Source organism: Microtus oregoni, unplaced genomic scaffold (genome assembly GCF_018167655.1).
Source record: "Microtus oregoni isolate MIOR12 unplaced genomic scaffold, Mior012 000096F_ref0000112, whole genome shotgun sequence".
Classification (NCBI taxonomy): domain Eukaryota; kingdom Metazoa; phylum Chordata; class Mammalia; order Rodentia; family Cricetidae; genus Microtus; species Microtus oregoni.
In genome coordinates, this window is record NW_024544709.1 from 1,289,174 (window position 1) to 1,301,253 (window position 12,080).

The 12,080-nt window shown below is 44.5% G+C and overlaps 1 protein-coding gene across 1 annotated transcript in view; it reads right to left on the reverse strand.

Moving 5' to 3' along the window:
• Zdhhc2 (zinc finger DHHC-type palmitoyltransferase 2) overlaps positions 1-7,434 on the reverse strand; it is a 51,310-nt gene extending 43,876 nt beyond the window's left edge. The window contains exon 1 of the mRNA XM_041644484.1: positions 6,814-7,434. Coding sequence (XP_041500418.1) covers positions 6,814-6,940 — 127 coding nt within the window. The 5' untranslated portion in view covers positions 6,941-7,434. The remainder of the gene's footprint in view (positions 1-6,813) is intronic.
• Between the last annotated feature and the right edge of the window lie 4,646 nt (positions 7,435-12,080).

A 12,080-nucleotide genomic window follows, 5' to 3' on the forward strand; every position in this document is an offset into this window, starting at 1 on the left:
CTCAATGATCCATTCACAACCTCCCAGCAGTGCAGTGTTCCATTTCCGTCGCCCTAACACCTGGCTGTAGGACTGGCAGGAGAAAGGCAGCACCCTTCCTCATGTTAAAGAGGACTATCTTAGTATGTTTGTCTACATCTTGGCTTTTAGAAAATATCTCCATTAAGTTCTGCAAATCATCTCTGAGGAGAAAAACACTTGACAGGCAACCAGGGTTCAGTGCTGAATCTCCCTCAGCTTTGGCTAGTGATGACTCTACACTAATTTTTTCATGTTCATGTGGTGTGTGTGGACATACGCACACATGCACGCTTGCACACATGCATGCATATATGCATATGCAAACTTTCCCCAGAGAGGATTACCTCCATGTAGGGAACCAGCAATGGGAAACACTTATGAAATGTGAAAATGTTAGGATGTGGATGACAATCCCAAGAAGAGTATAGAAGCAAACCGTTCTACAACTTAATTAAGGTTGAGTTCTGATGGCTGGAGCATCTTCTCACGTTTATTTGCCTTTTTAGCTAGATGTCCTTGTATCAGACAACAGGAAGTCAAATAAAAACCACAGATAGATTAGTTAAGTGTTGGATTCACTTAACGCTTACAGGTCACCTCTAAATGTTACGAATGTCAACTGTCCTATTTGTGCTATTTCTAGCAAAAGATTAACCTCATTATCCTGCCAATCGGAAGCACTGACGAAGCCAGTAGTTTTCTTTCTCTTTCTTACTCTGCCTAGAACCATGTCGAGTAAACTTAGATGGTGGCGCCGATCCAGAATCTGAAAGCTATTTTAAACTTTTGGATTAAGACTTGTTAAGATTTTAACTTTCAAAATATTTAACAATATCAAGAAAGAACTCCTTGCATTGTTTTAACACGAAGAATTTTAAAGCACAGCGGCATCAAACGCCTCCTATGTCTCAGTTTCCCACAGATGTGCCCTCTACTCCATTCTAAACTATTCTCATACTTCAGGAGAGCAGCAACTGGATCACTAAACTGTCTCTCTGATCTTAAAAGACAGACAACGTGGTGTCCTAAATGGTTTATAAAGTGAAAGTTTATCAACGACAAGGATAAATTTGATTTTTTTTTTTTGCATGGCTCAAACTATTTTCATTTTGGAAGATCATTCTGCGCCCACACCGTCTCTCTCCTTGAGACTGGAGTGGTCCTGGGTTCATGAAAGACCAGAACTTACAGAATCTAAAATGAGGGCTGAGATAGTTTATCATTGAGGATATTTGCTTGTTTCTAAAGGAACAGAAAGCAAGGCAGCATATTCTTAAACTGATTCCTATATATCAGTCAATTTTGCTTTCATTTGGTTTTATTCATATACTTATTTGTTTAGAGAGTTAACTGGCTAGCCCAGGCTGGCCTCAAACCCACAGCCCTCCTGTCTCTGTCTCTTTAGTGATGGGATGACAGGTATGCACCACCGTACTTGGCGTCTTCAAATTCTTAAACATCTTCATTAATGCTATGAAATATAAAAGGTTGCAATCATTGCTGAAGGGTGTGTGTATGAGTGTGTGTGTGCATGTGTGTGCTAGTGTATGGAGCCCAAAGAATAAATTCAGAAGTCACTCCTCCCTAGCTCTTTACTTTGTTTTTGAGGCAGGGTCTCTTTTGTGGGCCTAGAGTTCACCAATTAGGCTAGGCAGGCTAGCCAGCAACCTCCTGAGAACGACCTGTCTCTATTTCCCCAGCACTGGGATTACCACTGTGCTACCACATCCAGATTTTTATAAGGTTGGGGGGTCAAACTCATGTCTCCATGCATGCACAACAAATACTTTACCAGCTGAGTGACTCCCTCAGCTCCAGAACATTCTAGCGTCTAACATACTTGAAAGGTCAGGCATCTGGCCTTCCGATTGTGCTTTTCTAATAAGGTTTTATCAGAACATACCTAACCATTCAAGCATTGTCTGTGACTATTTTGTCACTACAATAGCGGAGCTGAGAAATTGCCACAGAGAACACGCTGCTTGGAAAGACAGAGCATTTTTTCTTATAACGTCTTCTAAGACTCTGAAAGCCTTGTGCCGAGGGTGACTTTTAGAATTTTGGTAACTCATAAAACAGCAGCATGAATGTTCCAGACTTGGTAGGCAACTGCAAAGAGATAAGGCGTTTGGTGAGCAGTTTGGTGGGGAGAGGTTGGGACATCGGATCAGATTGGTAAAATCCACAGGTGACATCTCCACTGGGAACTTCAGGAAGGCCAGAGAACTTTTATGATCTGCAGCATTCAATTCACCCTGTACAATGAGGACAGGGTTGGCCTACACTACCTCTAAGATTTGGGGACTGCCTTGACTGTTTAAAACGACTTAAATAAAATCTAACACTAATTGGTAGATAGCCAGGAAAACACAGGAAGTAGTATAGAAACCTGGGACCCCATTTGTCCTGGGACAGTGTGAGAACCTCAAGCTTGTCGGTGTGAGACTTAGCAGTGTGTACGCAACATCAAGCTGCATGCATAGCGCCCTCCCAAAATGGAGTAAGTTTTTCTTCCTCTTAAGAATTCTCCAATTTAGATAGACTCTGTTCAATCACCCTCCCGTTTTGACCCAGTAGAAGATTGGAAGGACCAATTCAGGCAGAACTGGTTTTGGGTAAATAAATAATAAAGCAAGACTATGTTCTCTTTAGAGAATACATCCTGTTTATCATTTTCTGCTTATGCATAAAAGGGGCAGAAATACAACTTAGTCAGTTGCATGATGGGAAGGTCATGTGCAGTAGAAAAAAAATGATTATCTAACCTAATTAATCAATCGAAATAGAGAACCATGCAAATTGTCCTCCTTTGTAACCAGAGCCTCCTTTCATTTTACTTCATAGAAAAGAGCCCAGGAAAGAACCACGGTCCTTCAGCATCTCCATTCATACTGCCTGCTTGCTGTCTTGAAGAACACTCCACTTGGAATAAAATTTGCTCACGCCTTTGCGATCTGTGTGGGCTTTCAATTCATTCAAAAGCCCCCAAAACCAGACAAAGCCTGGTCCAGGCCCGGCCTGTTGGTAACAGTGTCACTTGCCTAGAGTGAAACCGTGGCAGCGACATGTTCAAGACAAACAAGAGACCAAACCGATTTAACAAAGGTGTGTGTTCATCTCTTATAATCATTTTAGGAGCTTTTAGCAAATTTGGAATTATAACAAGACAAAAGGTTTAAAAACAAGCAAATCCATTTGAAATGTTAGCACTCGAGAGGAAAAAGTTTAATTGCCTCCTCCAACAAGCAATGCTTCCATACTAATTGTCATGGTGATTCTGTAAAACATACACCGGGTCCAGCATATCCTCAGAACAAATCTAAGGCTGCAGACATGCTTACTCCTCTAGTTCTGCATCCTCAGTACCATCCCTTATACTTCTTAACCCTTAGAATGTGTATTAGTATATCAAAAACAAGATGGTTAATATTTGAGTGGATTGAGGATGGATAAGACAAAGCAGAAACCAGGGATGGGGTTAAGGGCAGGAGGAAGAGAGAAGCAGATTGATGAGGGGCAGGAAAGTGATAGAAAGGAAAGCATGGAGGGCGGAATATGATGAAAGGGTTTTATTAACTAGCAAGCCATATAAACATATTCCAAATGATTACCTGTGTAAAAGCCCTATTGACCTTTTATTGGCAGAACTGAAACATTTTTACCCGAAATACTTGATGCTTACACAATACCTCTATCCCATGTATTTCTGATATGCACACATTCCAAAAGCGATGAGTTATTTTTGTAAAATACAAACACCAAGCAAAAATTATGCTCACTGAGGAAGTGCCTAGAGAGCCACATCCATGCCCACTGTTAAATATAGAAAGTAATTGCAATGAGAATCATTATCGCTAGTTTCCAAGGATACCAGGATAAGCACTGCTCCTAAATGGCAGTTCATTCAGCAAAGGGCATAGAGTACTTTATATTCAGGGTCATCACCGGCTGAAAGCAGATGTGGAAGGAGGACCAGGGTAAATCACCCCGCTTGTTTGCTACTTCACTTTTCAGTCCCTGACCCCATCCTTTAGTCCCAACCCTGGCCAATATTCATAGGAGACATTTGAGGAAAATGACTGTAAATAACAATTTCCAAGAGGGGAAAAAAAAAATCCCCAGAGGGCAGGGCAGGAGGACTTGTGATTAATGTGAGAGTCGGCACTCTCGTTTTTCTTTGTGAAAAGCAGTAATAGCTGGCTGGGCGTATGGGCCACATTGGTCACCATCTCTCCCTGTGCCTACAGTTAACCTCAACTTCTCAGCCAACCATGGTTAGGCAATGCGAGGCTTTTGGAGGCGACCACTGACCAACTGCCATGGTCTCCAATGTAAAACTCACCTTCGTCTTGAATTTTGCCTTCTGGCATTTAGGATCTAGACTTTTTACAACATCCCTGTCCTTTGTTTTTGCAACAATCGAAATATTTAGAACTATTTTCTAGCACCTTGGGGGGTATACTTCTGCACTATTTACTTCTTTGTGTTAGTCCATTTTTTTCTGATGGCTTTTTGCCTTGGGAAGCATTTAGGTCACCACAGGTGGGCAGCGACAAGGAGTACTTTATCAGGTAAATATCAATAAGAGGCCACTGACACCTAGGAAATTGTCCTTCTCAGTCAAATTGTCACTTACAAAAAGGGCGACACAGATTTCACAGATAGATACTGTATCTTGAAATTATGAAAAAAATAAAAAAGATGGCCGAAGGGCTGGGGAGCTGTCTCAGTGGGTAAAGTGCTTGCTGTACAAGCCAAAGCTCCCAAGTTCAGAGCCCCTCAAACCCACAGAAAAGCTGGATGGGTGCATGCCTGCAAGCCCAGTTCTGGGAGGGAAAGACAGGTCGACCCTGGGGGCTTGCTAACCTGCCAGTCTAGTGGGAAAGGTGAGCTACAGTTTCAGTGGGAAACCCTGTCTCAAAAGGGAAATTGGAGGCTAATTGAGGAAATATTGACTTCTGGCTTCCATACCCACCAGAATGGGTGGGCGAACTCACACACATACCAACAACACGGTTCAGATATAATAGGTTCCTTGATCATCACGGATCAACCATCTTACTCTATAAAATAAAACTACCTACAGAGCATCTGGTATTTGTGCTGGAAGAAAAACTGTGCCTACAAACGCGTCCTCTTCATGGACATGAATGAGCCTTTTTGGCAGGCTAAGCTTCTTAGCTTAATGTGATAATAACCAACAACCGGGCTGTTCTGATAGTGAAGGCCTTCTAGGGCATTCTTCTTTTGCTACAAATGACACTGTTAACTCTTTCTCAGAAGTGGAGGAATAAAATACAACAAAGTTTCCCAATAGCTATGTATCATACACACTGAATATCAATAAACAAATGATTTACAGATTAACTGTTAATACAGAAACTATAATATCTTTAACATTCATCCTATTCATTCTACATGATTAAATATTATTACATTTTATATGCATTGTGTCATATTTACCAATCTTTTTTTTAAATCATCACAAATTCACTCAATTTGGGCTTAAAAGGTTGTTTCTGAACCCAGCCAAGAGAGTAATAACAGCAAATTTAAAGACGATATGAAATGGAAAGATAGTCTCAATTATCTTGAAAATTATGTCAAAATCATTCTGGTGTGTCATTTTGACACTATTTCTCATAGGACCAACATTTGGAGATAAGATGGCTTCAGACCAGGTTTTGCATTTCAGGGGTTGAGCTTTGCAGCTGTTCAACAGGGCACTAATTACTCCTTCTGGTTCCACTCCAGGCTCGTACTGGGTTAGAGCAAACGTATGGTAAGTTCAGTAGGTAAACAGCAGACAAAACATTCACAAGACACTGGCAGAAAAGTCATCCCCTGTTGGACCGTGTCTTGCTGATAACATATACCAGGCTTTTAGGCGAAACCTCCGAAGGCAGAAAGTTTACATTAGGCATCATAACTGTATTCCCTGCTTATGCATACTCAACCTAAAAAAAAAATCTTCAGCGTTGAGACTGTCCCACCCACCAATTCAGAAGCCTTATCTTGGAAAGGGGCCACTTGGCTCTCTGTAAGAACCTCAGATGATGGGTTCTCAGCTCCACTGTCTATTACTCCAGCATCTAAATTACAGTACTATAGTTCTCATACGTCTTCCAAAAAATACTTTCTAGCAGCTCACCCCTTAGGCCTTTTTTTTTTTTGACTTAGAAACTAATTATCAACCCTCAAAGCAAAAAGGCAGTTACAACGCTAGTGAGCAATGAATGTCACGATTTTTTTTTAAAAGTAGAGCTGCGGCCATCAGAAAAGATTCTGGCTCTGCCACCTGAGCCTAAGGCCAACATTTCCCCGCGTGGGTCTGGCGCAGCTCTGATTCTTGGCCCAGCTACCAACCCTCTGGCCTCCAGAGCAGCTTCCCTGGCCTCAGCTCTTGCCTGAGGCTGCAGACAAGCGGAGACCACTGAGCTCCCTGTCCTGCCCATCGAGGGGGTGTGGCTGGGGTGGCGGTGGTGAGTGAAAGACAGTAGGGGTGCCTAGGGCCGTGCGTCCTGGGGTGGAGGTCACCTGATAACCCAAAAGCTGCCAGAGGAGGCCAGGGCAGTAACAGAGTGAAAGAGGTTTTGAGGAGCTGGCTGGCCTCCGCTGTGTGTGTGTGGAGGGACTGGGGGACGGACACCGCAGACATGCTGGTAGTGGGCAGCGCCCAGGGTACCGGGGAGCCTAGAGGATGCGCAAAGTGGAAGCAATCGCAGACCGGGGCAGCAGTCCCGGGACGGCGGGGGGCTGCGTGCGGGGCTCGGGACTCGGCCACCCACTCACCTATGCACAGCTGGATAGCGTAGGCGTAGTAGGACCAGCCCAGCAGCAGGCTGATGAAAACCACCGGGATCCAGTAGAGCACCCGCCGGCACCGCCGCCGCACACCGCCCGGGCCCGAGGGCGCCATCTTCCAGCCGCACACACCTGCCCAGCTCCTCCGCCGCCGCCGCCCGCGGGCCTGGCTCGGGGCCGTGCTTGGGGCTCCCGGATCACCCGGCGGGACAGGCCCGGGGGCGGCGGCTGGCTGCGCTGCGGCCACTGCGGCCGCCGTGGCGCTAGCTCCCCATCCCGCGGCTGCGAGCGGGCGCCTCGGACTCCCGCTGCTCAGCCCGGCCGAGGCGGCGGCTCCGAGGGGGAGGATGAAGGCGACAAGGAAGCGGGAAGCTCCGCTCCGCCCCCGCCTGGTCCCCGCCCGGTCCCCGCCTCGCCACCTCCCACCGCGCGGCGGGCTGCGCCCTCAGGCTGGTGTGGGGGGCGCTGGGCTCGGACTCCCGCTGTGCCCCAGACGCTCGGCCACTCTTGCTCCCTCGCCGCGGGCCACCGTAGGCGCGCTCGAGGTGGCGACCCAGTGCCCACCTTGGCCCTCCAGCTCCCGCGCTTGGCCCTGTATGATAGTGGGATTGCTAAGAGAAGCGACACTCGCTTTGGGTCACCCTCCCCAGCCGCAAGCCACTCCCAGGGCGCAGACCCGGATCAGAGGGGACAGTTGTGCAGAGGCGCGCGGGGGAGGGTGGGGGACGAGCAGCCCCGGGACCCAGGCTAGCTGCAATCCCACTCCTCCCCTGCCAGGCCCAGGAAGGACTTGAGCCACGAAGTCCTTCAAAGCCCAGGCGTCCTGTCTGGAAAATTCTCACTATAACTTGTCGGTGCGGGTAAACTGGCAGAGAGAGGCCAAAGGGCGGCCGGTTTCCAGAACAGACCAGCGAAATAATGGTGTTTGGGCATAAGGACGCCTACCTAGGTGCCCAGAACACCACCAAAGAGAGTTGCCAGAGGCTGCCTTCTGGCAGAAAGGAGCCAGAAAGTGAGCCAGGAGTGAGCAGTGAGCATTTTACATCGTGAATGTACTGATTAGAGTTAGGCTTGACGGTTCTTTGATGGGAGAAGATTCTCTGTTTTGGGGTTAAATTATTTAGTGACTGTAAGAGTAAGTTTACCGCTACCCCTCCCAAGAGTAGGTGACTCCTTCTCTGCACTCTTTCTCATCCCATCCTGCCCGACAATGTATTGTTTTACGGTGGCAATTCTAATTTTAGCGTAGAGGAGATTTTAAAGTGGTTACCAAAACCACTGGAAAGGATCCTATTAGTTGTTCAAACAAATATCCCACAGTTCACTGTTAGCGAATGGAAAAAAGATATATATTTCCGAGATGGCCCCAATTCTATACATGATTAGTTTGTGTAAGAGGTACCAGATAACATTAGTGAATATTCTGTTTATACCACACAACCACATTGAATACAATTACTTCATAATTGTGATAAGAATACCGAAGTATAGAAATTCATCCCAAATGAAGCCTGGCTTGGCCCTGATTTGTGGAACTGCTATGAGAAGCAACTGGCTTTTCAACTATCTTCCTGAGACTGGGTTAAATGACAGTTATTTGTTATTTATAATATAAATTAAATGTAATATATATAAATAAAATATAACACACATAAACATATTTTAATTATAATATAAAATAAATTGCCAATCTCCATGAAACAGCTACTGTATTAATACACAGACAAAATCTCATCTCACTGGCATTCAAAAGTGCATAGAGGATGCTAGCCAGGCTTCTGTGGAATTTTGAGTCATTGAAATGTTCTATCCCAGTGAGTCACTTTATTTTCCGTTAGTGTTTCGATTCCTTTGGGGTATTCCATAGGGTGGATTAGAATAAAAACACAACTTCCCTGTTATCCTTAGCGCCTCCCATAGAAATCGACTTTATATTATCAATCAGAATAGACTAAGGGAGTTAAGGGTATAGCTCCCCTGGACAGTGAGCGCATGCCTAGCGTGTTTGAGGTCCTGGGTTCAGTGTGGCTCCACCAGCCTCCAATAATGAAATGATAAGACTAACAAGAGGAATTGCAGTTCCCATATCAGAACCGAGATAATGTCATGAACATGAGCTAGGGGCTGGTGACAGTTAGTGGACATTACTGTAGACTCAAAAGGGGTCAACCCCACCCCTGGAAGCCCTAAAAGAAAGTACCATTGTGTGTCTTTAGAGACCCGGTAACACCTTGCCATCTTCAATCGTCTTTTAGGGTCTGGTTGTGGACATGCAGTGTTCACATCTGCATTTGTGAAGTACTTACAACTCTTTGCTACTGTTAATAGAGTTGCTGGGTGCTCACTGCTCTCTCAGAAAATGTCTATCACAGGAAGACAGGGAGCTTCATGTCTGAAGCCGCACAATGACAGAATTCATCTCTGCCTGGCCTCTAATTTGACAGGCATAAGCACGCATGCACAAATGCAAGCTCTTTGGTGAGTAGCTAGGGCTAGACACCAGGCTTCCATGAGCCTGGAAGGATAACCTTTATTCTCAGGCCCAGACCACCTTTGATTCCCACTTTGGATGGGGAAGTAGTTTGAAGCCTATACACAATGTATCCGAAACTTACTCTTGACAGAGGTCTATAAGTTTCCGCTCTAATTTTTAGTTAGCTTTTTTTAAAAAATTACAAGATGTGGGTGAATTAAGTCAGGCAGGAGGTGAGAAGGATCGAGAGCCTCTCCACCCTGGTTCAAATGGCCATGACCCCATCCCAGTGAGGTCTCTGCTGGTATTTCCATCCACTCGGAAGCTTCTGAAATTTACACACTTCAAAGACATTCTTTTTTTCAATTGCAGAATTCCTGTAATCAGACCTTGGTTCTATTAAAAATTCTTGATTATCATCACCTCTGAATCCCAGCCCCCACTTCAGTCTCCAAACCTCAACCCCATCTTTGTAGTTAAGACTCCAAATCTTGCTTCTGCTCTCAGATCCAGACTGAAACGTTCACCGAGTCTCTTGAATAGTAAGTATCAAGAAACCAACACTTCACCCAAGCCCAGAAACCACAGACCCTGGTGTCTCTAGAGAGTACCAAACCCCACTGATGCCCGCGATGGCCTAATCTCACTGCTCAGTCAATGAACCCACTTTTATTTACTTAACCTGGTCCCTTACTTGATAGTCATTACTTCCTCTTGAAAATATTCTTGGAGATAAACATTACAGTAGGAGAATATCTTTGAAGTATATTCTGAATTGATGATTCTCAGATGTGTAAAAGATGATTTTTGATTGTTTAGTTATCTGTAAATTATGAGACTTGTCAAGTCCCAACTCCTGTGATGATCGTAAGGAATGAAGCTGGGATGTAGTCTATTTTCATTTATTGATGACTTTTCCGGTGCTTAAAGACTACCGTTTGTGGTTTGTTTTTTTTTAAATAAGCATGTCAGTTTGGAGAGTGGGGGGCTGAACCAGCAATGTATGATGTTGGTGAGTCCCAGACTATGTGGCTGTTTATAAGTAGTTGTGCTGACTGGTTTGATGTCAACTTGACACAAGCTAGAGTTATCTGAGAGGAGGGAACTTCAATTAAGAAAATGCCTCCCTAACATCAGGCTGTAGGCAAGCCTGGAGGACATAGTCTTAATTAGTGACTGATGGGGGAGGGCCTAGTCCACTGTAGGTGGTGCCATCCCTGGGCTGCTGGTCCTGGGTTCTAGAAGAAAACAAGTTGAGCAAGTCATGAAAAGCAATTCAGCAAGCAGCACTCCTCCATGGCCTGCTCATCAGCTCCTGCCACCAGGATCCTGGCCTGCTAGAGATCCCATCCTGACTTCCATCAGTGAAGACGTGCAAGTAAAATAAATAAGCCTTTTCCTCCCCAACTTGCTTTTGGTCATGGTGTTTCATCACAGACATACTAAGCCTAACTAAGACTGTGGCAGATATATTCGCTGTGAGAAGAGACTATAGATGTAAGAGAACAGAGATATTCATTGTGAGAAGAGAATATGCATGCATCAAACATGATGTTTCTGGACACGTGGAAAAGGAAAGTGTCTTAGAGAAGGATCTTGCTGTAGGGGACACAGGAATGGAAACAATGCTTAGATGCGGATGCAGAAAAACGCCTTGGCTTTCCAAGGTTAGGTTTTCAGTTGTTCTGGAATTGATTGCAGAGAATAGAAGACCACTTCCAAGGACTAGGGATGCTTCGCGATGTAGCTGATTGGGTGAAAACGCTGAGAAAACTGTAAATGGGGGCAAATGGGTCAATCCTCTACCAAGCACTTGTTAATGTGTCTCACCACTAGATGGCAGGAGCATCCTAAGTGTTGCTCTCTTTGGCATTTTCTTCATAGATTAAATAGCACGAAACATTAACTTCACCGTAGCAATTATAAATTATGACTTAATGATCAATTACATATAATTATAACAGCTTATAATTATAAAATTTCACATTATAATTTAGTGACTAATGAATAAAAATATTAACGTTAAGTAGAAATTAAAAAGGCAAAAATAATCTTTTAATACAGGAAGTCACCAGGATTCTGCTTCCACTTCGAGTAATGTGAAGTGAGAGTAATATCTGAAAATAAGAAATTTTCATTTTAATAATTAATCTTGACGATCCCCTCTCTTACCTGTCATGGGGAAAGGGTAGAGCTCGCTTGTTTACCCCGAAGGTGGGCAAATGTCCCCCTTCACAGATCAGCATCTCTGGCATGGATAGTTTAAAAATAATTTAATTTCTCAAATTAATTTAGTAGTTGGAGTTCAAAATAGTGAGTTTCACTATGGCATCTTCCCAACACACATATCGTACTTTGTGCACACACGCATTTGTTTCCCCTCCCACTGTCTATCACACCTTCTCATCGCTACTTATGATCCATTTTCCCCCAGATTGACCCCTCCTCTGTCATAACTGCATGTGCATGCATAAACATGTGTATGCAAATTTAGACTCTAAATATGAAAGAAAATAGAATTGCTTTCTTTTAAAGGTGTGTGTGTGGGGGGGGGGGGGGACAATGGCACAGTTCCATGGAAGAATTTGCCATCTGTGAGTGGCCATTCAAAGGCCAGCAAACTAACCAAGGCAACAGAACCCTGCAGTGTGGTAGCAAGTATATCCCAGTGATGCCAAGGATGGCAGTAGTATTCTAGGCAGACTTTTTTTGGTGCCAGCATCTTGGCCATGTACCAGCTTCTTCTGTTCCAAATCAAGCTGGACTATCCAGTCTTCCGGTT